The sequence below is a fragment of the Octopus bimaculoides genome, chromosome 26 (assembly GCF_046866305.1).
Source record: "Octopus bimaculoides isolate indiv1 chromosome 26, ASM4686630v1, whole genome shotgun sequence".
Lineage (NCBI taxonomy): Eukaryota > Metazoa > Mollusca > Cephalopoda > Octopoda > Octopodidae > Octopus > Octopus bimaculoides.
In genome coordinates this window covers 20,785,466-20,810,637 of record NC_142953.1, presented here as the reverse complement: position 1 = coordinate 20,810,637, position 25,172 = coordinate 20,785,466, and the positions used below count along the sequence as shown (strand labels likewise).

General features: G+C 37.7%; 1 protein-coding gene across 8 annotated transcripts in view; it reads right to left on the bottom strand.

Moving 5' to 3' along the window:
• The window catches only part of LOC106868957 (anoctamin-7), a 313,520-nt gene that overhangs the window by 148,092 nt on the left and 140,256 nt on the right, over positions 1 to 25,172 (bottom strand). For 2 of the 8 annotated variants that reach the window (XR_016238494.1, XR_016238495.1), the window contains exon 1: positions 20,338 to 21,714. The exons of 4 other annotated variants lie outside the window; for them this stretch is intronic. Coding sequence is in view for 1 of the 4 variants with exons in the window: in XM_089342448.1 (XP_089198574.1) it covers positions 20,338 to 20,529 (192 nt within the window). In the remaining 3 variants the exon portion in view is untranslated. Of the gene's footprint in view, positions 1 to 18,129; positions 18,253 to 20,337; positions 21,715 to 25,172 lie in introns of those variants that run through there. 2 more of the 8 variants (XM_089342448.1, XM_089342453.1) reach the window with 2 other exon arrangements.

Below are 25,172 nucleotides of genomic sequence, written 5' to 3'. Positions count from 1 at the left end.
ACATACACATGCACACAAACACACACATTAGTCATTTGTTTTCTTATCCAAAACTACGTCAAAAGTACTGAATGGATCTTTATGAAATTTGGAAATTATATTCTTTGCATAACGGCCATAACTCCCATGAAAATTCATATATTTTTGATGTTGATGAAATTTTAACCTGAACATAACAGATGAGCATTATTTAGAAAATGATGTCACACGTTATCGAGGCTACCATTCTTTCTGGATGTGCAAAAGGGGATGACGTCTTTATTCCAAGAATTCCTCTTACTCCATCAGGAGCAGACATTCCTTTTACATTCAGAAGACTACAATTCTCCCTTCGTGTGACTTTTGCCATGTCCATAAACAAATATCAGGGTCAAACACTGTCTGTAGCTGGTCTTCTCTTGGAAGAGCCCTGCTTCTCACATGGACAACTGTATGTTGGCTGCTCAAGAGTGGGCAGCAACAAAAAACCTATTTGTATATGCTCCACAAGGGAAAACAAGGAACATAGTTTACAATGAGGTGTTATAATCACAACAGCAAGAAAGTATGTACATGATCACCTTCTTTTACGAAACTTCATTGACTTTCATATATTTATATTGATATACATATATATACGTGTGTTTGGGTGCGTGTGTGTATATACATCTCTCTATATAAAGATGATGCGTAATCTAGACGGCGTTTTTAGATTTCATTATTCTCTTTAACCCGGGCAACGCCGGGTATTTCTGCTAGTTAATAATAATTTTGTGTGTATAAGATGATGGGCTGGTGCCACTGGCATAGCTGGCAGCACTGGTGCAGCTGGGGGGAGGGGCAGTAGGGGCGGTTCACCCCAGGTGGCACTTTTAAAGGGGCGGCACTTATTGTCTGCTGTAGGCAGTATGTGTTTGTTTTGTGGAGTCCAAGGGCCGGCAAAGGAAAGGGCTGCTCTGGGCTGCACAGACTTTAGCTATGCTAATGGCTGGCAGAGTCATTAGAATGCTGGGAAAAGTGCTTAGTGGTATTTCGTCTGTCACGAATTCCACTGAGGTCAACTTTGCCTTTCATCCTTTTGGTGCGGGTCAATAAAATAAATACCAGGTTGATGTAATCAACTGACCCCCATCCCCCACAACTGTGCCACGTATTTGAAATCCACAATTTTGTGTCTCTCTTACTCTTTCACTTGTTTCAGTCATTCGACTGTGGCCTTGCTGGAGCATCACCTTAAAGGGTTCTTAGTTGAAGAAATCAATCCCAGAACTTATTTTTTAAAGCCTAATGCTTATTCTATCAGCATCTTTTCCTGAACTGCTAAGTTACAGTGACTTAAACACACCAACATCAGCTGTCAAGCGATGGTGGTGGTGGGGGGGGTCAACCACAGACACAGAGACACGCACACACATAAATATATATGTATATATATGACAGGCTTCTTTCAATTTCTGTCTATGAAATATATGCATACACACACTCATAGATGAAAGGTTTTGGTCAGCCCAAGGCTACAGTAGAACTTGCCCAGGGTACCACGCAGTGGAACTGAACCTGGAACCATGTGGTTGGGAAGCAAGCTTCTTACCACACAGCCACGCCTTTGACTATTGTGGGTGTTATGTTCCCAAACCCCCTGTGATAGGTGAAAATCCACAAAGTAGAAATAGTACTGTATTGTATATATTTTTTTATTACTTCTACAATTTGTATATATTTATTTTACTACTAGCAGAAATACCCGGCTTTGCCCGGGTTAAAGAGAATAATGAAATCTAAAAAGACCGTCTAGACTACGCAACCCTCAACTGTTAGTAGCTACGATACCATATTTCTACATTAATAACTCTCCAATCCATGCCAGCATGGAACATAGACATTAAGTGGAATGCCAGTCTCTCATCTAGGAGGGCCTTGAAATCAATGTTACCAACTGGGGACTATGTGTGTCGCAGTGATAATAAAAAGACCCAAAGGAGGTCTGCAACGAAATAATTTTACTCAACACTTTGCAAGTGAATCAGTGGAGGCAAAGATGCGTCTCATTTACTTGACAATTTATGCACCACGTTGCAGAAATCACAATGTAAGTATATCTGAAAGGGTAGTCTTACACTGTCGTACCGTTGAATTACAAATAATGCTCATCTGTTATGTTCGGGTTAAAATTTCATCAACATCAAAAATATATGAATTTTCATGGGAGTTATGGCCGTTATACATAGAATGTAATTTCCAAATTTCATAAAGATCCGTTCAGTACTTTTGACGTAGTTTTGGATAAGAAAACAAATGACTAATGTGTGTGTTTGTGTGTGATGGGTGTATATATGTATAGATATCTGTATGCAAGTATATATATGTATGTATGTGTACATATTACATGTACATCTATATATATATATATATATATATATATATATATATATATATACATCTACACATATGTATACATAGACATGTATGCATATAGATCTATATCTATGCATATACGTGTACATATACATGTATATGTATACATATACATCTCTCTCTCTCTCTTTCACTCTTTATCTCTTTCTCTCTCTCTGAAAGTATCTATCATTACAGTATCGAAATGTGATTGTTTCAGTTAGTGGAATAACGTGTACATATACATTTATATGTATACATATACATCTCTCTCTCTCTCTCTCTCTCTCTTTCTCTCTGAAAGTATCTGTCATTACAGTATCGACATGTGATTGTTTCAGTTAGTAGAATAACGTGTACATATACATCTATATGTATACATATACATCTCTCTCTCTCTCTTTCTCTCTCTCTCTGAAAGTATCTGTCATTACAGTATCGAAATGGGATTGTTTCAGTTAGTAGAATAGTTTCATTTTTAAAGTGAAAGTATTTGACATGAGTGTTTTTGTTTCACTTTTGATACGTAATACTTAAATAGTGGAGGAGATATTATGTTGCCGTGGGCTCGAACTCTGCAAGAAGTTAAAATTTTGTTTGACTAAAACACAACTGGAACCCTAAGTAAGGCATCTGTAAAATTTGAATGAAATTGGTTGCGTAGTTCTCGAGTTTTAGGGATTCACACAGACAGACAGACAGACAGGCACACATTCTCATTTTTATATATATAGATTTTTATACATTTAAGCTTTTATAAACTCTCCCCACATTCTTAGAAGTAGCCATGTCGTCCCTTTTTTTGCATGTCACAGAGTCTCACCTTCTCTGCCAGAAGCCTTAGAAGGTGCTGAACATTTGGGCCACATCTTAGGGTCATCTTAGGGAATAAATTCACAATTTTACACACAAATGCAAAGCAACACCACACACTCGCCGCCCGGGTATTGTTTTCCATACAGTCTGTGTGATTCTTTGTTTACTCATCTACGGTACACTCTTTACTCTCTTTTACTTGTTTCAGTCATTTGACTGCGGCCATGCTGGAGCACCGCCTTTAGTCAAGCAAATTGACCCCAGGACTTGTTCTTTGTAAGCCTAGTACTTATTCTATCGGTCTCTTCTTTTGCCGGACCGCTAAGTTATGGGGACGTAAACACACCAGCATCGGTTGTCAAGTGATGTTGAGAGGATAGACACAGACACACAAACATATACACACACACATACATATATACATACATATATATGACTGGCTTCTTTCAGTTTCCATCTACCAAATCCACTCACAAGGCTTTGGTCGGCCCGAAGCTACAGTAGAAGACACTTGCCCAGTGAGATTGAACCTGGATCCACATGGTTGCAAAGTGAACTTCTTAAGTAAACAGCTATATGTGCACTTACACATTTCTTTATTTGTTGTCGTTTTCGTTTTTCAATTTGTAATTGTTTGGGTTGTGTGAATAGAATTCTTAAGATCTGACTGAGAGAGCGAGAGATCAATACCGATCAATAAGTGTTGCTGATCAATGGATTGATCATGATTACGTGACCTGAAGCCTACACTGCCTCACCCTCCTCTCTATCTACTCAGGATACAAAGCAAAGGAGAAATAATAAACCAAATGATGAGATGAAAAAAAAATAAATAAGAAGAGAAGTTGTAAGATGAAGATGGCATTCAAAGGAGGAGGGGAAAGAGACAGAGGTGGAAGAGGATTGAAGAGGTGAACAAAAGAGGTAAAGGAAAAAAACAAAAGAAGGGATAAAAAAAAGAGAAACAAGGAAAGGGATCCAGAAGAGGACAGAAGTGAAGAGGATCATCAATCCCATCATTGTTTTCGTTACCAACATCGTCATCATCATCATCATCAGTATTGTTATTATCATTGTTATCAACATCATCATCATCGTCATTAACAAATTAAGGACCAGTAGAACACTGGAGTCAATGGCATCAACTAGTCCCCTCCCTCGAAATTTCAGTTGCGAAAATGGCAAGAGTGGATGGTACTTCTCTAAGTGTAGACCTGTGAGTCAGAGAGAAAGAATTGGAGAGGGCACTTGCTCATAAGGTATCAGGGATGTATCGGACAGTGGGGTTCCTCAATTATCCCTAGAGGCATTCCTGTATCAGGAGGGCCACATCTCTATCATCCTCCCCACCACTTTTTTTTTTAACCTTTGCCTGCTGCATATTTGTCCCTTCTTTTTTAGCCTATACCATGTAGACTTTCCTTTTTTTCTTATCCTTTCATTATATGTAAACCCCACACTTTATGTTTGTCTTTGTATTGTCCTCCCTCATCGTTCACCCTTGTGGAAAATAAATGAAATCATCATCATCATTATTATTATTATTATTATTGAGTGAGAGAGCAGTGCATGCCATCAAAATGACACTGGGGTAAAATATACGAAGCCCAGTAAACCCCTCATGACTACCTGTCTGATAAGGGTACACCAGGCACATGCAACACAGCCATATGTGCGCAACAGGATGATCTCATATCAAGATAAACAGTGCATGACCTTGCAGGTGGGACCCAGTTAGAATTTTCTTCAGGTTGAGAAGCCCATCCTGCTCAAAAGGTCCCTGAATAAGGTTTGTTTAAGCATGATGAATGAAACACCCATGTTTCCAGGAGTGAATTATTCCAACTCCATAGAATTCCTCTCAACACATGGCTATGATGCTCCCCCACTACTTCTGCTCGTGATCAGAGATGCACATATCGTCAGCCACTAAGGGACATGCTCAGCTGGTTAAGGTCAAACAACTGACAAGCAAATCTGTGGTATTGAGCAGAATATTTGCTGTAGCCCATCTTTTATACCAAGACAGAACAATGTACATGATAACACTTCCAATTGGTTAAGATCAGAAGCCATGAGAGCCACTGCCTGGTACTGCATCAGGGCATTTATTATTATTATTATTTGTATGAATAAGAACATTAAATGTTTCACATGTCTGGTTAAAAAAGATAAAAACAATATTACATTATGGCTAATATTAATCACACTAATTATTTTTCCATCAGCAAAATACAAAAGACAGGAGTTTATGCCTTCACCTTTTTGTAAAGACTCTTCAGTGAAGTGTAGCCTCTCTGTGGCTAGCCAGAATTTCTGTGTGGAACAGAAATCAATAAATAAGATATATAGTGATCAATTTAACTTGTCATTGATACCATCACTGTGACCATTAGATTTTTATGTTGGTAAAAGTATAATTAATGATGATAATAAACAGGTATGTTTTGCCTTTTAATCTTTTAGTCATGGAACAAATTTTTTTTGTATGTAGCTGCTACAGTAATATTCTAATCATTATAATCTCTCATTTCCATAATTCTCTAATTATTGTACAGATGGTGTCCCCAAGAGAATTCTTATCTGTCACCATTTTACAATATTGCACAGACATGGCTGTGTGGTAAGAAGAGTTTCAGGTTCAATCCCACTGGATGACACTTTTGGGCAAGTGTCTTCTACTATAGCCCCAAGCCAGCCAAAGCCTTGTGATTAAACTTGGTAGATGGAAACTGAAAGAAGCCCATTGTGTGTGTGTGCGTTGTGTATGTGTATGCTTGTGTATGTTACTGTCTCCTTGTTTTGAGGTTGTGTCATAGCAGCAAAGCTGTGTCCTTTGTTTCCAATCTTCCAAGACATGTTTGGTCATGGGGCTTGGTGACAGGAAGAGCCTCTGGTCATTGAAAAATTTGTTTCAACAAAACTCCCATGCAAGCATGGAAAAGTGGATGTTAAAACAATGATGATGTAGACAAGTGTACAATCTATAGTAACAAAAGCAAAATTCTGTCTGTCCGTCCAGGACCCATGTATCTCAGTCTACATTTGCTCTACAGAGACATATTATACCTTTTTGGAATCAGGATGAGCCCAAGATTGTAAAATCTGCCCTTCATTTGGTTCTTGGACATCCAGTATTGGGATCTGATTTAAAAGCATTTGGGTTGCTATTTCTAGCAGGTAAAGCTTGGTAGATTCATGCCATCTTGGTTGGCGTTTGTCAGATGACATCAAATCAAGGAGGAAATAAATGACATTTGCTTCGTTAATTTTACATCCAGATAGGCGCAGGAGTGGCTGTGTGGTAAGTAACTTGCTTACCAACCACATGGTTCCGGGTTCATTCCCACTGCGTGGCACCTTGGGCAAGTGTCTTCTACTATAGCCTAGGGCCGACCAAAGCCTTGTGAGTGGATTTGGTAGACAGAGACTGAAAGAAGCCTGTCGTATATATGTATATATATATGTGTGTGTGTGTGTGTTTGTGTTTGTCCCCCCACCAACATCGCTTGAGAACCGATGGTGGTATGTTTACGTCCCTGTAACTTAGTGGTTCGGCAAAAGAGACCGATAGAATAAGTACTGGGAGTGCGGCTTTTAAGCTAGTTTGGTATAAATGGTAATTTGCTTGCAAATAATTTGACAAGTTATGGACAGAGAAACTACATACACTTCCCTAGAGAACCTTAATAATGAAATGAAACCCTCAAATACTGGTTGCAGCTCACAGGTACCCAGTTTTAGGCCACCTGCCTTCGGGAGTGAAGTGCAAGTATACTTCTCTCTCAAGGCCATCCTGAGACAGCTAAGCAAGTAACTAAAATGGTTTCTGCCTGTCCTTCATATCAATCTCATGATCAAAGTTCAGAATGCCCTCCTCCACCAAACCAGAAGCTTGTTCACTTGTAAGTCAGCTGCACAGAACAACACACATGAATCACCCTCAATCACCATGTCTACGTAGAAGTCATTTACTCTCTCGTTAGCATATTTCTATTGAAATACACTGCCTTTGTTTCAATTAATTATTGAAATAATCAAGGATTCAGGAAAATAACTTTGTTGTTAATAATCTGCTATTCAGAACATAAATAAACATGAAATTTTGATGGAAGGTTCTAATTTAGATCACTTTAACCCTTTTGTTACCACATTTCTGTTGAAATACACTGACTTGGGTTCAAATAACTTTGAAATTAAAGAAGTATTTACTAAAATAACTTTATAATTATTAAGGTGGGAATTTGAAAGATAAATTAACGTAAACATGTAATTTTCATTCACAGTTTTTAGATGACTTTAAAACAGGAAGTTTGTATCACAAGGGGTTAGAGCCACCCTCTTTTTTTATTTCCTTAAGACAGAGACAATGTAGGGTCGATTAGATTTTTTTAGTCTCATAGAGCAGTGCATCTCCAACAATCTGATGTGGCATACTGGCAGTTTTTTCCCCAATGTGCCAGGGAGTGGTAATATTTCTTAGTAATAGTAATTTATACCGGAAACAATATATATAATGAATACAATAAAAGTTATTCAGGTCACTGCCTGGAATCAAACTCGGAATCTTGGTGTTAGTAACCCCAAGATTCCAAGTTTGATTCCAGGCAGTGACCTGAATAATAATAATAATAATAATAATAATAATAATAATGATAATAATAATAATAATAATAATAATAATAACAACAACAACAACATCGAAAAATACCTTAGGAATGAGAACCCAGGTTTGAAATTTCCCCAAGACACCTGATGAAGGCTGGAGGGTATATCAGCCGAAACGTTGTGTTAACAACAAACAAGATGAGGACAAATATCCATCAAATGTAAATAATGTACATAATTCCTCATCTCTTAAATAAAGAACTGTATAATAAAAGTTGACAAGTTTTTCATCTTATATTTATTTTGTAAACAAATAATACAATATTATGTAAACATTTTATAACCCTTTTTATAATGTTTCTTTCTTTTCTGGAAACTCACCACATACCGGCAGCTGATGGCTCACAGACCGGCACCGGTCCACAGGACACCACTCTGAGTAGCATTGTTGCAGAAGACTTTTACAACCTCTCAAGTGTTGGTGCCACAATAAAATGCAGTCCACAAACCCATCAGATCCAAACCTAGCTTGCATGGAACATGGACTTTAAGAAATAGTAATGACCCCACTAGCATAGCTGGGAGTGCGGTAGGGTGGCATTTTTGGGTCTGCTGTAGGCAATAAGTGGTTTTTTTTTTGTGGGGTCCGGGAGCGGAAAACAGAAGTGCCACACCGGATGGCACACACTCTAGCTACGCTAGTGGATGACCCTGATGATATACACATGCACGTTGATATTGAACAGTGAGAATGAGTACTCAACACCACACTGGTGTATAAATATTCTTTATTTGAGGTAACAAGGCTACTGGTGGTTTCATGCTGAAAGAAATCTCTCAACAATTATTCAAGTCTGCATCCTGGGATGCTGGTATAGTTTCTCCATCTTGTTTTTATCCAAGAGGGAGATAAGCATCAATGTCCTAAGGTAAAGACTTAAATAATTGATGAGAGGTATCCCTCCTGGCATGAAACCAATGGTAACCTGGTTACCCCACGGATAAAGTATATATATATATATATATATATATTTATTCTTTTACTTGTTTCAGTCATTTGACTGTGGCCATGCTGGAGCACCACCTTAAAGGGTTTTTAGTCAAACAAATCGACCCCAGGACATATTCTTTGTAAGCCAAGTACTTACTCTATCAGTCTCTTTTAGCAAACCGCTAAGTTACAGGGATGTAAACACACCAATATCAGTTGCCAAGCAATAGTGGGGGAGAAGACACAGACACACACAAGAATATATATATATTTATGGGTCAAAACAGTTTGATTCAAATTTCAAGTGTAATGCTAGCCGTCTGCTATTTTGAATATGAAATTCAAATTCAAAATGGCTGATGACTAGCATCATGCTTGAAACTCAAGTGTACCAACGAACTTGAATCAAATTGTTTTGATCCATACATGTAACTCCCACTAAATTGGTGGAGTACCTTTCTTTCATTTGTCCACTCACTCATATATATATATATATATATATATGTAGTGAAACTAACACCTAGATCGCCATTATATACAAAGAAGCCATCTTCTCTCACTATAAATATACAAACATGCGAGCGTAGTAGAAAACATCTTTCCCTGTCATCACCTGACTAATTATTATTTGAAGCGGCAACTGCTTCGTACCTTTCCCGCCAGAACGCAAACTGACCAATCACAGCCCCTAATAAGGTCACGTGATAGTGTTTTTCTAATGCCTCTCTGGAGCCCCTATTTTGCTTTAAAGAGACTAAATTATACCCGCCAAATCGTCTCGGTTCAGATCTCTTAGAGACCTGTTCCGTGTACCACACAGCAGCAGCAGCCAGCGACAACAATCACAGCTTCGTACAACGACGACTACCAGCAGCAACACGACTCTACGACTCCTACCAGCATCGCCGCCGCCAGTCAACACGACACTACGACTACCAGCGTCCCCGCCAGCGTCAACAGCTAACTGCAGAACTTCTAACTTTGTTTGTGCGATTCACCTTCGCCACGAAATAACAGCCAAGAACCCTGCCTGCGAAGAACATCTGTATATAAGAACCCGGCTTGGCATGGAAGCCCTAACATCACAACGAGTGATCGCCCTGCCCCACACGCCTCAACTTCTTACATACAGACTCTTACTATTGTGTACTCTAAGAACTGGCAAATTCTTATATGTGTTACTGACTCCCTTTCTATCTGCTGTATCTCACGCATACACATACATGTATCACTTACACACACTCTTTTCTTTACACGACGGCCTGTCTTTTATTATGTTTTATTATGTCGCACTCACACTCACACAGAGACATAAATTTTAATGCTACAATAAATATTAGTTATTCATCTTTATCGGTTGTGTTCTATCGTCTTCATTACTGGCATTTACGAATTCACTATGTTATCGAAGTATAACATATTTATATCATTTGATATATTTTGTGTTCGACCGTGTGACGCGTTTAAGAAAGGAGCCGTTTTTCCATTTGTCACCATTTCTCCTTTTGGGTTCGCACGGTCGTACTTACATATATATATAGTAGATCACTAGCCACTATACCTTTTTCTATTTTCTCTCCCTCTTTATTTCTGTGTTCCTTTCTGTCGAAGAGCGTAGGCTCGAAACATAAAAGACTTTCTCACTTCCTAAGCATTAAACTAATACATCTGTTTGTTGTTAACACACCCATCTTCGTCTTTTGTTGTTTTGTAAATTCTCACTAATATATATATATATATATTTTATTCTTTTTTCTTTTCATTCTTTTATTTGTTTCAGTCATTTGACCGTGGCCATGCTGGAAGAACCACACCAACATCGGTTGTCAAGTGATGGTAGGGGGACAAACACAGACACATAAAATACACACACACTTCCACAGATACACATATATGCATACACATGACGGGCTTCTTTCAGTTTCCATCTACCAAATCCACTCACAAGGTTTTTGGTCAGCCGAGGCTGTAGCAAAAGACACATGCCCAAGGTGCCACACAGTGGGACTGAACCCAGAACCATGTGGTTGGGAAGCAAGCTTCTTACCACACAGCCACATATTCATTATTATGCAGATAAGTTTATAAATTTCAATGTATAATATAAATATTTAAATCTAATGTTTGATGCACACACGCATACAGAAACTTACCCAGAAACACATACAAGCACCCACCCCTTATAAACATGCAAACAATTGCACACTCACACATACACAAATCCGCATTCTAAAGTTCTTTTATTGTTCGCTTCATATTGCATCTTTGTTTTGAGATTTAATTGTTTTCCAATCATCTTTTAATTCTTATTAATCATCTTTTCATAATCATCTTCTAATTCTTAATTAATTGACCAATTAGCTAATCAATTATTTACTTGTATTTCAAATCCTCCAACAATATTTACAAAAATCATTTTAACGAGGACAGACATTTTTATTATGACTCATCAGATTGCATGCACTAATTAATTCAGTCTGGTGTATTCAGACTTATATAAAATGAACTAATAAGAAATGCCTCTACAAGGACATTCAATGCTAGAAACGGCAGCCATATCACTCAAATTAACACTCTTCTTGCTTCAAAAAGGAAAGAGCATTTTGGATAAACGATTCCATGTTGAAGTTAGTGTCACCTAACAAGGCTGATTAAACTCTTTCATTACTGTATTTATTTTGAGATACTCTGTGTTTCTTTTAATTAATTTTAAATATAACATAGAATTTAGTAAAATAACTTCGTTATCATTAAGCTATTTTTAGGAACATAAATTGTGACTAAGGTTTGGTGGAAGATTTTATTTGAAAACTTATGAAAACAAGACATTTGTATTCAGAGCCAGAACCGGTTCCAGCTGGGTTGGTAATGAAAGGGTTAAAGAGGGTTTTGTTAAATGTGTATGTGTGTGTGTGTGTATGTGGGGGCTCTTGAGAAGATGAAAATGCAGAAGAAGAAGAGAGGACAGTGGACATCCATAATTCTTGAAAACAACCAGCCTCAGCTCTAAGGATGGTTCTCAGTGCCAGGAACTGACATTCAGAAGTTTTCGCACTTTGCTAAAACCATAAGTACTACCCCACCATCATCTTCTAACAATTTGGTTAGTGGTGGTGGTGGGGAAGAGAGGACTGTAGAATATTAAAATAAAAGAATGCAAAAGTAAGATTAAGATTAAGAAAAACCTGTCCTCTTCCTGAAGCTGTATGAAGTTCCCATGGTTTTAAATATAACCTCCAAGGCACTAAAGGCTTTTTGGAACCAATTGTAGAAAGAAAAGGTAAAGATTAAGTACAGACTGAGAAAGAGACAGATTTTGGAAATGTAGAACATACATGCAAATAGACTGTATGTGTATACATATATATATATATATATATATTATTTTGTTTAAAAGAGTTCCAACACTGTCTGTTTTTTATGTTTTATTTATATTCCTGCAGAACCAATGTGGGGTATAGAATATGGAATATACAATATATAATATAATATACAATATATAATATAAAATTTTTAAAAAATGGATGGCACCATGAAATAAAGTATTGAATATAGATGAAATATTGAGTGTTCAATATAAAGGATCAAATATATAAATATAAATATATAAAGGAGACTCGAGTTTCAGGGCTATTTCCCTTCGTCATGGCCGGTATGACAGACTTTAACAGACTATACATACATACACTATTTGATATCTTTGAGATGAGGAATTATGTACATTATTTACAATGGATGGATAAGGGTCCTCATCTTGTTTGTTGTTACCACAACATTTCAGCTGATGTACTCTCCAGCCTTCATCAGGTGTTCTGGTGGAATTTCGAACCCACCGGTTCAAAATTCCACCAGAACACCTGATGAAGGCTGGAGAGTACATCCGCTGAAACGTTGTGATAACAGCAAACAAGATGAGGACACCTAGCCATCCATTGTAAATAATATAATTACATACACGCACACACACACACATATTATCATCATTTAACGTCCATTGTCCATGCTGGCATGGACTGGATCGTTTGACCAAAGCTGGTAAGCTGGAAGGCTGCACCAGACTCCAGTCTGATTTGACATGGTTTCTATGGCTGGATGCCCTTCCTGACACCAACCACTCCAAGAGTGTAACAGGTGCTTTTACATGCCACCAGCACAGATGCCAATTGTGTAACACCAATATCTGCCACAACTACAATTTCATTTGGCTTGATGGGTCTTCTACTCAAGCACAGTATATTGCCAAAGGTCTCAGTATTAAGCTAATGAGTATGAAAATCCTTAAATATTGCAGCAAAACCAGAAAACAAACCAACACTACACCTGATATCCCCCCTCCATACACATGCACACATATATATCATGACTCCTACACTCTTCACTTTCCTGACCTTTGTACATAATTCTATGTATTGTACATGCACCTTTGATGAGTTGTAGTGCACCTGAGTATTATACACAATAATTTCATCATCATCATTATTATTATTATTGAGTGAGAGAACAGTGCATGCCATCAAAGTGATGCGGGGATAAAATATATGAAGCCCAGTATCTCCATCATGACTACCCGTCTGATAAGGGTACACCAGGTACATGCATCACAACCATATGTGCGCAACAGGGTGATCACATATCCAGATAAACATTGCATGACCTTGCGGGTGGGGCCCAGTTAGAATTTTCTTCAGGTTGAGAAGCCCATCCTGCTCAAAAGGTTCCTGAATAAAGTTTGTTTAAGCATGATGAATGAAACACCTATGTTTCCAGGAGTGAATTATTCAAACCACAAAGAATTCCTCTCAACACATGGCTATGATACTCCCCCACTACTTCTGCTCATGATCAGAGATGCACATATCGTCAGCCACCAAAGGACATGCTCAACTGGTTACGGTCAAACAACTGACAAGCAAATCTGTGGTATTGAGCAGAATATTTGCTGTAGCCCCATCTTTTAGAGCAAGACAAAATAATGTACATGATAACACTTCCAATCAGTTAAGATGAGAAGCCATGAAAGCCACTGGTACTGCATCGGGGCATTTATCATTATTATTATTATTGTTGTTGTTGTTGTTATTATTATTAACATTTGCAAATATCTCAACATAATTTGTTTATAACTCAACAAGAGTGATAAATACATTGATAAAAATCTGTAAAAATTGCAATAAAATCGATATTTGTCCACAAAATGTGTAAATGTCACAACAAAAAACATTGCTAAACAATCACATCTCTTTGTGGTCAGGTTTCATGGGTTCAACACAAACAGGAGCTTGACACCTGTCACAAATAAGACTGCTACAAGCTGTAATTGTGCAGGTTAAGGGATACATTCAGATTTTAGGTAGAGGGGTCCAATACGAACAGCAATAAACCTGCAACTTGTTTTGGGAAACTAAAGGATGCATGTCCCAGAACTTTGAAGCAGGTCCTGGTGGGAACAACCATTAGGGATTAGGAAAAGAGAAGCCCAATGATGGTTGCTTCTGAAAGGTCCCTATTTAAGAGGTGCCTAGGGACACAATCCCCATGACTGCCTCAGGAATAGTGAGCAGATTAAATGGGTGGATGGGTTCAGGTTTGGAATCTCATATAATCTTTCAAGGGTCTAATAAAATACCAGTAACATACTAGGGATAATTTCATTGTCTGAAATTTCTGGTATTACACTTCACTTAGAAATCAAAGCTAGTGTATTATTCTTTTTGTGGTTTCTATCAACAGACTGTGGCCATGCTGGGGCACTACTTTTTGAAATCTTCAGTCAATCATATTGAATAACTGTTACTTTTCAATGTAAAGGGATGGAAATTCAAAACTACACTCGAACACACACACAAACACAGACCACACACACATGCACACAAAAACACACAAACACAAACACACTCAAACACACACACACACAAACGTACACAGAAATACATACAAACACACACACACACACATGTGAAGGTGTATGACTCATTAAGGGTATTGAGCTCATGTTTATAGGATTGTGGGTTCAATTCCTAGACCAGGCAGTCTGCTGTGCCCTTCAGCAAGGCACATCATTTCACATTATTCCAGTCTACACAATTGAAAACAAATACCAGTCTAGCTGTGGTCCATACCTCTCTCTCTCTCTTTTTCTCTCTCTCTGTTGGATTCTGGATGTTCCACCAAGTCAAGGATATGAGTACTTAGAGGGTATCTACATATCACTACACAGGTACCTAAAACAATCAGTGAGATCATGGTACATCGGACCAAGCCAGGCTTGCTTATAAGGGATGCCTAAGCAACCAAGCACACACACACATGACTTTGTCTCTCTATTTCTCTTCTTTCTTTTCCAACTGAAGTAGCCATGTGTCTCCCTTATAGCAAAACACCTATCTCTATCCTTCTAGTGTACTTTCCAGCCCCTCTTCAACTGACACAAACTCTCCTCCCTCAATATTAGTCCCTCCCACCCCAGTCAAGGAGTCTTTATCTTACAGGGTAATATCGCCAGGGCTGGTGCCACGTAAAAGGCACCCAGTACACTCTGTAAAGTGGTCAGCATTCGGAAGAGCATTCCAGCCACATAAACCAGGCCAAACGGACAAAAGATCTAGCCACTGGCTTGTCGGCACCCACCACACTGTCCTGCCTAGGCCAGCATTGTAAACAGATATGATATATATATAATGCTTTTGTTTGTACCTGTTCCACTCATATCATTTCATAATGTACAAATATAGATGTATAAGGCGGCGAGCTGGTAGAAACGTTAGCACGCAGGGCGAAATGCTTAGCGGTATTTCGTCTGCTGCTACGTTCTGAGTTCAAATTCCGCCAAGGTCGACTTTGCCTTTCATCCTTTTGGAGTCTATAAATTAAGTACTAGTTATGCACTGGGGTTGATATAATCGACTTAATCCGTTTGTCTGTCCTTGTTTGTCCCCTCTGTGTGTAACCCCCTTGTGGGCAGTAAAGAAATAAGAAACGTTAGCACGCTAGGTGGAATGCTTAGCGGTATTTCGTCTGTCTTTACGTTCTGAGTTCAAATTCTGTCGAGGTCGACTTTGCCTTTCATCCTTTCGGGGTCGATAAATTAAGTACCAGTTGCATACTGGGGTCGATCTAATTGACTAGCCCCCTCCCCAAAAATTACAGGCCTTGTGCCTAGAGTAGAAAAGAATGTACAAATATATACGTGTGTCTTTGATATTTTACAGACAAGAAGATATACTTCGAACACAGTGGAGCTGTGAAAACAACAGAAAGATTGGTTATTTTAACCTCATTTTAACCCTTATAAAACAGGGGGTGGACATTGTCAGTATATTTCTTTATTGCCCACAAGGGGCTAAACACAGAGGACAAACAAAGGGATTAAGTCAATTACATCGACTCCAGTGCGTAACTGGTACTTATTTAATTGACCCCGAAAGGATGAATGGCAAAGTCGACCTCAGCGGAATGTGAACTCAGAACATAAGGGCAGACGAAATACCACTGAGCATTTCGCTCGGTGTGCTAACGATTCTGCTAGCTCACCGCAGCTATAGGAGTCAAACCTGTACCCCTCAGAGACTGGCTGGACCATGAAATTTTTTTTCCCATGGGAGTTCTGAACCTCAGTTCTGAACTCATTTGCATACAGCCAATTAGAACTCAACTATCAAACTAATTTATGAGCGCATAACAAGTGATAAGCGGTAAGATAAGGTCCCTTGGGTAAGGAATGACCATTCTTCTTTTCTCTTTTAATAATCCTTCTTCATCTCGTTCTTGTTTCAACCATGGCTGCCTCTGCGTAGTTATTTGTGTTGTTGTTTACTTTTTAAAACAGTAAGGGGAGGAAGTTGCTAGCACATCACCCTCTACCCATATGTTTCCCATCCACATCTTTACCATATGGAGCCCTGACAAAATCTGATAATAAGTACAGATGCAAATCTATTTAATTACTTGTCTCCTTCTAAAATGAGGCATAACTTGGTGATCAGTCGACTTACAACACCGTTCTTCATCTTGAGTCTACTTGGTAGAGTGTGTTTGTTAACTTGATAACAAGGTCAAGGTGAGCTCTGATTGGCTGTATGCAAATAAGTTCATTACTGGGGTCAGGAACTCTCGTGGGAAAAAAAAATTTCGCAGCCGAGCCCGCTGACAATATTTTCTGTCAATTTTAAACAACAGGACATATACGACGGCCTTCTTTCAGTTTCTGTCTACCAAATCCACTCACAAGTAGAAGACACTTGCCCAAGGTGCCACAGTGACGTTGTAGGATAGGTGCGAGAGGCTGGATCTGGCCGGTTTGAACAATAAAAATAGGGTAGAATATTTAGGCTGGATATGATCAGTTTAAATGTTAAAGTGTTGCAGTTGAAATGTTTTTATATATTGACATAAAAACAAACATTTTTGTGTGTGCGCACAATCCGTATGTGTGTGCGTGTGCGTGTGTGTGTGTGTGTGTGTGTGTGTGTGTGTGTGTGTGTGTGTGTGTGTGCGCGCGTGTGTGTGTATTTGTTTATATCTTTGCTTCTGTGGAAATCACTCTGCAAGAATTTCTGATGTTTTCGTAATTTCCTCCGTCAACAAATTGTCTACCGGCCTTAATGCCTTCAAAGACACATGGAAAAAGACATCCTTTACTTAAAGAACAGCATTTAAAAAAAAAAAAAAAAAGATGTTTAGTAACACGATGACAACCGACAGTCAAAAATAAAACAAAAAAAAACGAGGAAAACTTTACCAAAAAAGGGTCTTAACATATGTATTTATCTAACCCGTGCTAGCATACAAAAACGAATGTAAAAATAGGGGCTAATGCAGTTGGTTTACATGTACATGTTTACATGTACACCGGCACGAAAAATCGACCTTTTTTTTTTTTTTAATTTTGTCAGTGGATTCCTATGTCTTCGATGACGGAAATTCTGAATATGCCAAAAACCATTTTTTCAAAATTTTAAATTCCCCCCTCCCCACCCCAAATTTTTAAATTTTAACTTTTTTCGAATTTTTTTTTTCAATCGACGTGGGAAAATATGGAGATTAAGAATATGGGGGGGGGGGGGAATAATTCATTTCAAATTTTCTGTGAGGAAACTCCAAAATTGTTTCATACACCCCTCGTCATTTCACCCTGCTGTTTAAATGAACGGCTTGTGTGTTCGTGTGCGAATGAACGGAGAAAATATACTAGAAATAACAGCCAAATCTCACATAAACGGACCCCTTTAGAAAAAATTGTTTTTATGGAATCCTACGTTTTCGGCTATGGAGATTCCGATTCTGAAAAAAAAAAATTGTTAGTGAAATTTCAATTTAAAAAAAAAAAAAAGAAAAGAAATTACCTCAACCCTTCACCTTGCACAAACCACATTGAGGCCTATTGGTCCCGAATGAAAAGACGGTGGAAGTATCTCACTGGATCATCGGGCGATATGAAATGGTCTCGCATCGACGAGAAATGTATGGAAGAAAAATTTCCAGAATTTCTCTATATTTCTCAGCCACATTGCCGAAGTTTATCCCGCCTAAATTCCAACGATGCACATAGCGGAGGTTTCAGTTGTAAAAAAAAAATAATGAACACTTTGATTTCACTTTGCCATATTTTACTGCGGGAAATTACTCTGAAAGAAACCTTTACAGAAAGGTGAGTAGATTGATTACATATTTCTTTCATTATGTTATCGCAGTTTTGTGAGATGATTTGACTGTTATTTCTAGCATATTTTCTCTGTTCATTCGCAGTCGTACACACAAACACACAAGCCATTCATTTTCACTTTCAGACAACGGGATGGACTGGCGAGGGGTGTAATGAATCAATTTGGGAGTTTCCTCATAGAAAATTCGAAATTAATTTTTTTTCTTAATCTCCATGAATTCCAGTGACGAAGTGGGGTGAGGTGGAAGCCTCGGAAATTTCACCCCATTGATCTTTTCACCTGCACGATTTTCACTAAGGAAAAAAAAATTAAATAAAAATTGCGCCCAAACTAATTTTTTTGTGTGGGGAAGAAGGGTGAACTGGTACTACTAAAGCAGCGCGGACCCGAACGCGCAGTCGCGCGTCCGCGCTAGCTAGTCGTGAGTGGTCGATCCTAACCCTAACCCTAAACACGTATTCATTTGCACACGCGGGTTAGGGATAGGGTTAGGGTTAGGGTCGACCACTCAAGACTAGCTAGCGCGACTGCGCGTTCGGGTCCGCGCTGCTTTAGTAGTACCGGGTGAACTTTTAAAAAAAATATATCTTAACTTCGTTTTTGGATTTGGTTTGCAAGATTCTTTATGTGAGTTCGTGTGTTGAAGCATATTCTGTTGTGTCTGGGGAGAGTCATTCTCTTTTGGTGCCTTATAATTTAACACACTCACTGGTAAAATTTCCCGTCATTTCTTTTTTATTTTTCTAAAATTTTCGTTGCGTCTTGCAACTTTTCCAATAGTTTTGACTCTCTTAATTGTTGTGTACGAATATATTTTTATTCTGATGATAAAATATAGTATCTTTCAAAAGCATCCAAAATCTTGGGCGTTTAAGAAAAAAAAAAACAAAACATTTTACAGAAATAAATTTTCCAAAGTATGAATGAAATGGTTCGTTATTAAATATATCCCCACCCTCGTCTCCCACCCCTTTTTTCTGAACCAAAATAAGGGATTTGCAGCATATTAGGCAGAGCTTTTTTTTCTTAGTGTAAATCGTGCGGGTGTTAATATAAAAATTGATCTACGTCGATTGAAAAAAAAAAAAAAAAAAATTCGAAAAGTAAAAATTTAAAAATTTGGGGTGAGGAGTGGGGGGATTTAAAATTTTGAAAAAATGATTTTTGGCAAAATTTCCGTCATCGAAAACAGGAATCCGCTGAAAAAATTTCAAAAAAACAAAAACAAAAAAAAAACCCAATAAAACGGTCGCTTTTACTTGTGTTTGCCTTTTAATAATCGTAAATAATAATATAATTAAATTAAATATACAGCACATCACCATGTGAGCCATTTTATGAGAAACAAAATGCTCAGATTTCACCCAATTTAAAATTTCGAACTTTTTCATCCATTTATTTATTTATCTGTCTATTTATTTATTTATCTTTGTCCGTTTTATTCATAAAATAGATTTGTCAACTAAATGTGACGGTCCGAGAGAAGACGGTGTTATTGTTGTTCTTAGCCCCAGGAAGACATTCATATCTATCCATCTCTTTATACACATATCTATATGCTTGTTGAATTAAAAACTTTGAAAACGTGGTTTCTTGCATATTCGGAATCTCCATCATCTAAAACATGGGGGGGGGGGGGGCGGGGATTTCGAAAAAAGTTCAAAATTTTTAATTGGGAGGGGGAGTGGTGGTTTTGGTGGGGGGTATTTTTTTTTTTTTTGCATATTCGTAATTTCCAACATTTAAAACGTAGGAATCCGAAAAAAAAATTTTCCAAAAAAAAAACTGCATTTTTCAAGGAGAGCTGCGAAACCGCGTTAGCCCCGTAATAAATGAATCAACACGCAAAAACAATTTATCAAATTTCCGCGCAAAGTTTGAACTTACGGTTTTGAGTCTTTTAGATGAATCGCGAGAAAAGTTTGCTTGTATCTCGATCCCATCCTTATCAAGACTTGCAACATTATTCTCATCATTGACCTGCTCATCGGGTTGAAAAGCCTCGTTCAGTTTCTGTGGACCTTTAGTGTTGTGTAATGCAGTGTTGCCGGGCCGAGAACCCTTAGCCTTTCTGCTCATTGGTGCTTCAGTAGATTAATTAAAAACTCTGCCAAACTTTCACAGAATTACTTTTTGTTCCGAATGTTTGGGCATAACGAAAATTTCCCTAACCGATATTTCCTTTCATATATATATATATGTATATATATATATATATATATACACACATATATATACATATATATATATTATGTGTGTGTGTGTGTCTGTATTTACACGGACTCACAATATGATTTGGCACAAAGTTGGCATAGAAATATGAAGATGAAGTTTCCTTTTTAGATTAAAATTAACATTGACTTGCGACGGATTAATAAACAATTAATAAATTGTATGGTTTTAAACCGGCAGACAGAATACCCTGCGATATCTACTTTGGCTGTCAGCATTCTGAGTTCAAATCTACAAGAAAGAAATTTTGCCTTTCGTTTTTTCCAGGGTCGGTTGATGTAAAGGGGGAGGGGGAAGAAATAGGAAATAATCCAAAGCAGTGTATTTGAGGAATATTAGAGCATCAACATAAATGTCTTGTGGTATCAGCGGTTCGTTTGGCTCTTAAAGGTTGAACTGATCCGGCTGATTGCGCTTGTATGTCAATGTATCGCTTGGCAGCAGAGGGGTAACAGCTGTTCCAGTCTTCTATTCTCAATAAACAACGAATAAATGTATGTATGTATGTATGTATACACACACACACACACACACACAACTAGGGAAACAAATAATAACGGAGGGGACCTTTAAAGAATTGTTGTGAAGTTTTTTTTTTGTTGCTTTTTGCTTTTGTATTTTTCGAATTGTGTTTTTTTCTTTCTGTTGTAATTAAAAGTGCAAATCAGTAATACTCAGCGTTCGAACTCTAACATCCTTCACTGTTTGTGTGTATATGTGTATATATACATACATGTTGATGTCTCTGTGGATATATGTACACACATCTGTGTATATTTTTTCTTAACAGCTTTGAATTTTTTTTTACGATAGTTATATGTTATTTCAGCCATCGTAGCAGCAGTTGTCGATCAGGTCTGGCGCCAGGCCAGACCTGATCGCGCAGATCTGTGATCAAAGGCATTCCAGCCATGGCTACTCCGTCTTTTTTCTATTATGTGCAGGGAAACCATCATCACATTATCCAGCATATTTGTGTGTCTTGTGGTATATTTGTGTGTCTATATGATGTCAGTACATTTAGATGTATGTATGTGCATGTGTGTGTATATATATATATATATATATATATATATATATATATATATATATATATATATATATATATATATATATGTGTGTGTGTGTGTGTGTGTGTTTGTATGTATATATGCGTGTGTATGTTTGTATGATGTTTATGCGTGGGAGTACATATGGTTGTATTTAAGTTTATATATTTTAAGATTTCTTATATATATGCGAATGTCTGTTATGTTTACACAAAATTGTGTGTATGCACGAGTTTTTGCATTTGTATGTATGTGTGCAAGTATATGTGTGTGTGTGTTAGAATCTGTTTAGCTGTGTGTGTGTGTGTATGCGTGCGTGTGTGTGTGTGAAAATCTGTAGTAAAGTAAGTTTTTGTGTTTCCACAGCTCAAATGAAACACCCTCAACAACAACTATATATATATATGCCCACCACCACTGAATAGAGATCCGGTTATCAGTGTCCGCCACCAACACAGGTTTGTGATAGCATTCGTAGTTGGATGCAAAAAACTTGTGTTTTACCTGAAAACCAGCTGTCGAGTATCATATAATAGAGAGGGGGAAGAGGAGAAGGAGGAGGAGCTGTTAGCAAGTCTCACAGTTTTCTCTCACACGCATTCTCTCTCTCTCTCCCTCTCTCGCTTTTATTCTCTCTCCCTGTCACTCTTAATCGCTCTCTCAGGACATTTCTGATTTTCTAAAGAATCAATAAGTTTGTTTTGTTTTGTCTTCTTGTTGCTGTCTGTTATTTTTCTAACAACTATCAATAAGTAATGGAAGAGGAGGAAAAAACCAGGTATGAGAGATGTGATTTATATGGTAAGGCGTCTTCTTCCACTAAGAGGGTAGCGACTGGTTTGATAAAACAGGTGGAGTTTCGGACAGAATAACTCATGCCATTCAGTTATGACTTCTTATGCTCTGAGTTCAAATCCTACCAAGATCAGCTTTGCACTTTATCATCTTCTTTTCCACGTCATTCTTCTTTTTCCTTTTCTTCTCCATTCTACTTCTTTTCCTCTTCGTTCTTCTTTTCCTCCTCCTCCTCTTCCTTCTCGAAGCCAATAAAATAAAGCTCCAGTTACCTAAGTGGAGTTGATAAAATTGCCTAAGCCCACCTCCTCTGATGTTTATTACGTCTGAAATTAATACATTCTCAACTAACAAAGTTTAAGAGCCAGTGGCTTGTCAAAGTGTAACAGAATTATCAAAAATTGTGGGAGAAATTTCAGTTGCTAGATCTATCTGTTTATTTACATACATGTGTGTGTGTGTGCGTGCGTGCGTGTTAAGAAAAAAGACGTAGTCAGAATTTTGGATAATTATTTTTTTTTAACTTTCATCCTGTTTAGGAGAATCAACCAAACCAAGATGAAAGCATTAAATAAATAAATAATCATCCAAAATTCTAATTACTTTTTTTTTTTTTTAGTATATAAAATCTGTACACCACTTCAAACAATCTATACATACATATACATACACACACACACACACACACATACACACACACACACATACATATATATATCTATATATATATATATATATAACACATATATATGTTTCCTCAGCACAAGTCTTGACTGTGGCCATGCTGGAGCACCGCCTTTAATGGAACAAATCAACCCTAGAATGCTAAGTTACAGGGACATAAACACACCAACATCGGTTGTCAAGCGATGATAGGGGAGACAAATACAGACACACAAACATATACATATACATTATATATATATATATATATATATATATATATGACATCTTTCAGTTTCCGTCTACCAAATCCACTCACAAGGCTTTGGTCGGCCCAAGGTTGTAGTAGAAGACACTTGCCCAAAGTGCCACGCAGTGGGACTGAACCCGGAACCATGTGGTTGGTAAGCAAGCTATTTACCACACAGCCACTCCGCATATATATATATATATATATATATATATATATATATATATATATATATATATATATATATATATATATATATAAATAACCACCATCATCATCATCATCATTATTTAACGTCCGTTTCTAAAATATGCACAAGGCCTGGAATTTGGGGAAGAGCATTAGTTGATTACATCAACCACAGTATTTGACTGTACTTCATTTTATAGAACCCCCCTACACACACACACACACACACACACAAAAGAATAATAATAAAAGGCAAGGTCGACCTTGACAGGATTTGAACTCAGAAAATAAATAGTCAGAATTATATAAATATATCTGGGCTCTTGGGATTTCAACTAATAAACTGTTATATGGAAGATTGAAAATGATGATTTGTATTTTTATCCTAAATATGTTTTTGAAGATTCAAACGTGAATATGTGAATCACTGTTGTGTTTGTCACAGGAGAACAGTTTCTCTTTTACACAACTTCTCCTGTGATAAACACAACAGTGATTCGCATATTTATGTTCAAATCTTGCAAAAAAATTATTACTGCTATTCTGAATTCTGGTATTTAGACAGATATTTTAGGAGATTAATTTTTCTATCTTCCAGGAAAAATCATATACTATCAGCATGGAATTTGCAAAGAAAACCTATTTATAGAATATTGTTTCCAATAAAAGAAATTAAAAAAAAGCCTGCAGTTTTATCTGGAAAGCAAGCTATAAGATTTATATGTTTCCGTGTAAACATCTTGTCGAATGTTTACCAGAGAAGGAACAACCATAATTTGTTGGTAGGGAGATTTGTTGATAGCAGTCACCCTCTTGACCCAGGGCAGCACTACCTCATCCAGGCACTTGATATAGGCCACCGTGTTGAGTCTGAGGCATAATGTCACCATCATTAGTGCTCGCTCCAAGCACCATGATGTTGACTGGATGTTTGATTTTTATCCCTCTCAGTACATGTTTTGGGGACATGGCAAGTTAATGGTTGTTCTGTGTTCACCATCTGATCCTGGCAGAAACTTTTCATGTCTGAGAAAAACCAAAGCACATTCGGTTGGAGGGGATGCTTGAGTTTGTTCAAAAGCTTCGTAGCGCGGTCTTTTCTCTTGTCCTTGATGGTTTGGGATAAAAATTGGCCCTTTCTCATCTTGTATGAGGAATACTGGATGTCTTTGTGCACTACCTGCCTGATAAGAAACTCAGCTACTCCCATGTCCCTGGTGATGGACCTGATTGACTTGATGGGATAATTGTCAATCAGGGCCTGGATCTCACCAACAAATTCGGGAGTTAGTTTCTTATCAGAACGATCAGAGTGAGTTTTCCAAGCTGACATACCCTCATAATCACCATTAGACTCATCCAACTCATTCCGAATCATCTGCACTATCCTCAGGTTGACATACAAACACTCTGAAATGTGCGTATTGGCGCTTCTGGCATGCATGCCAAGCAGTGTAGCATGTTTCCAAATTTCTGACAAAGTGAATTGCGCCATGGTGCTGTCCTTTTCACTAACAGTGCCCAACTGACTCTACTATACTGTG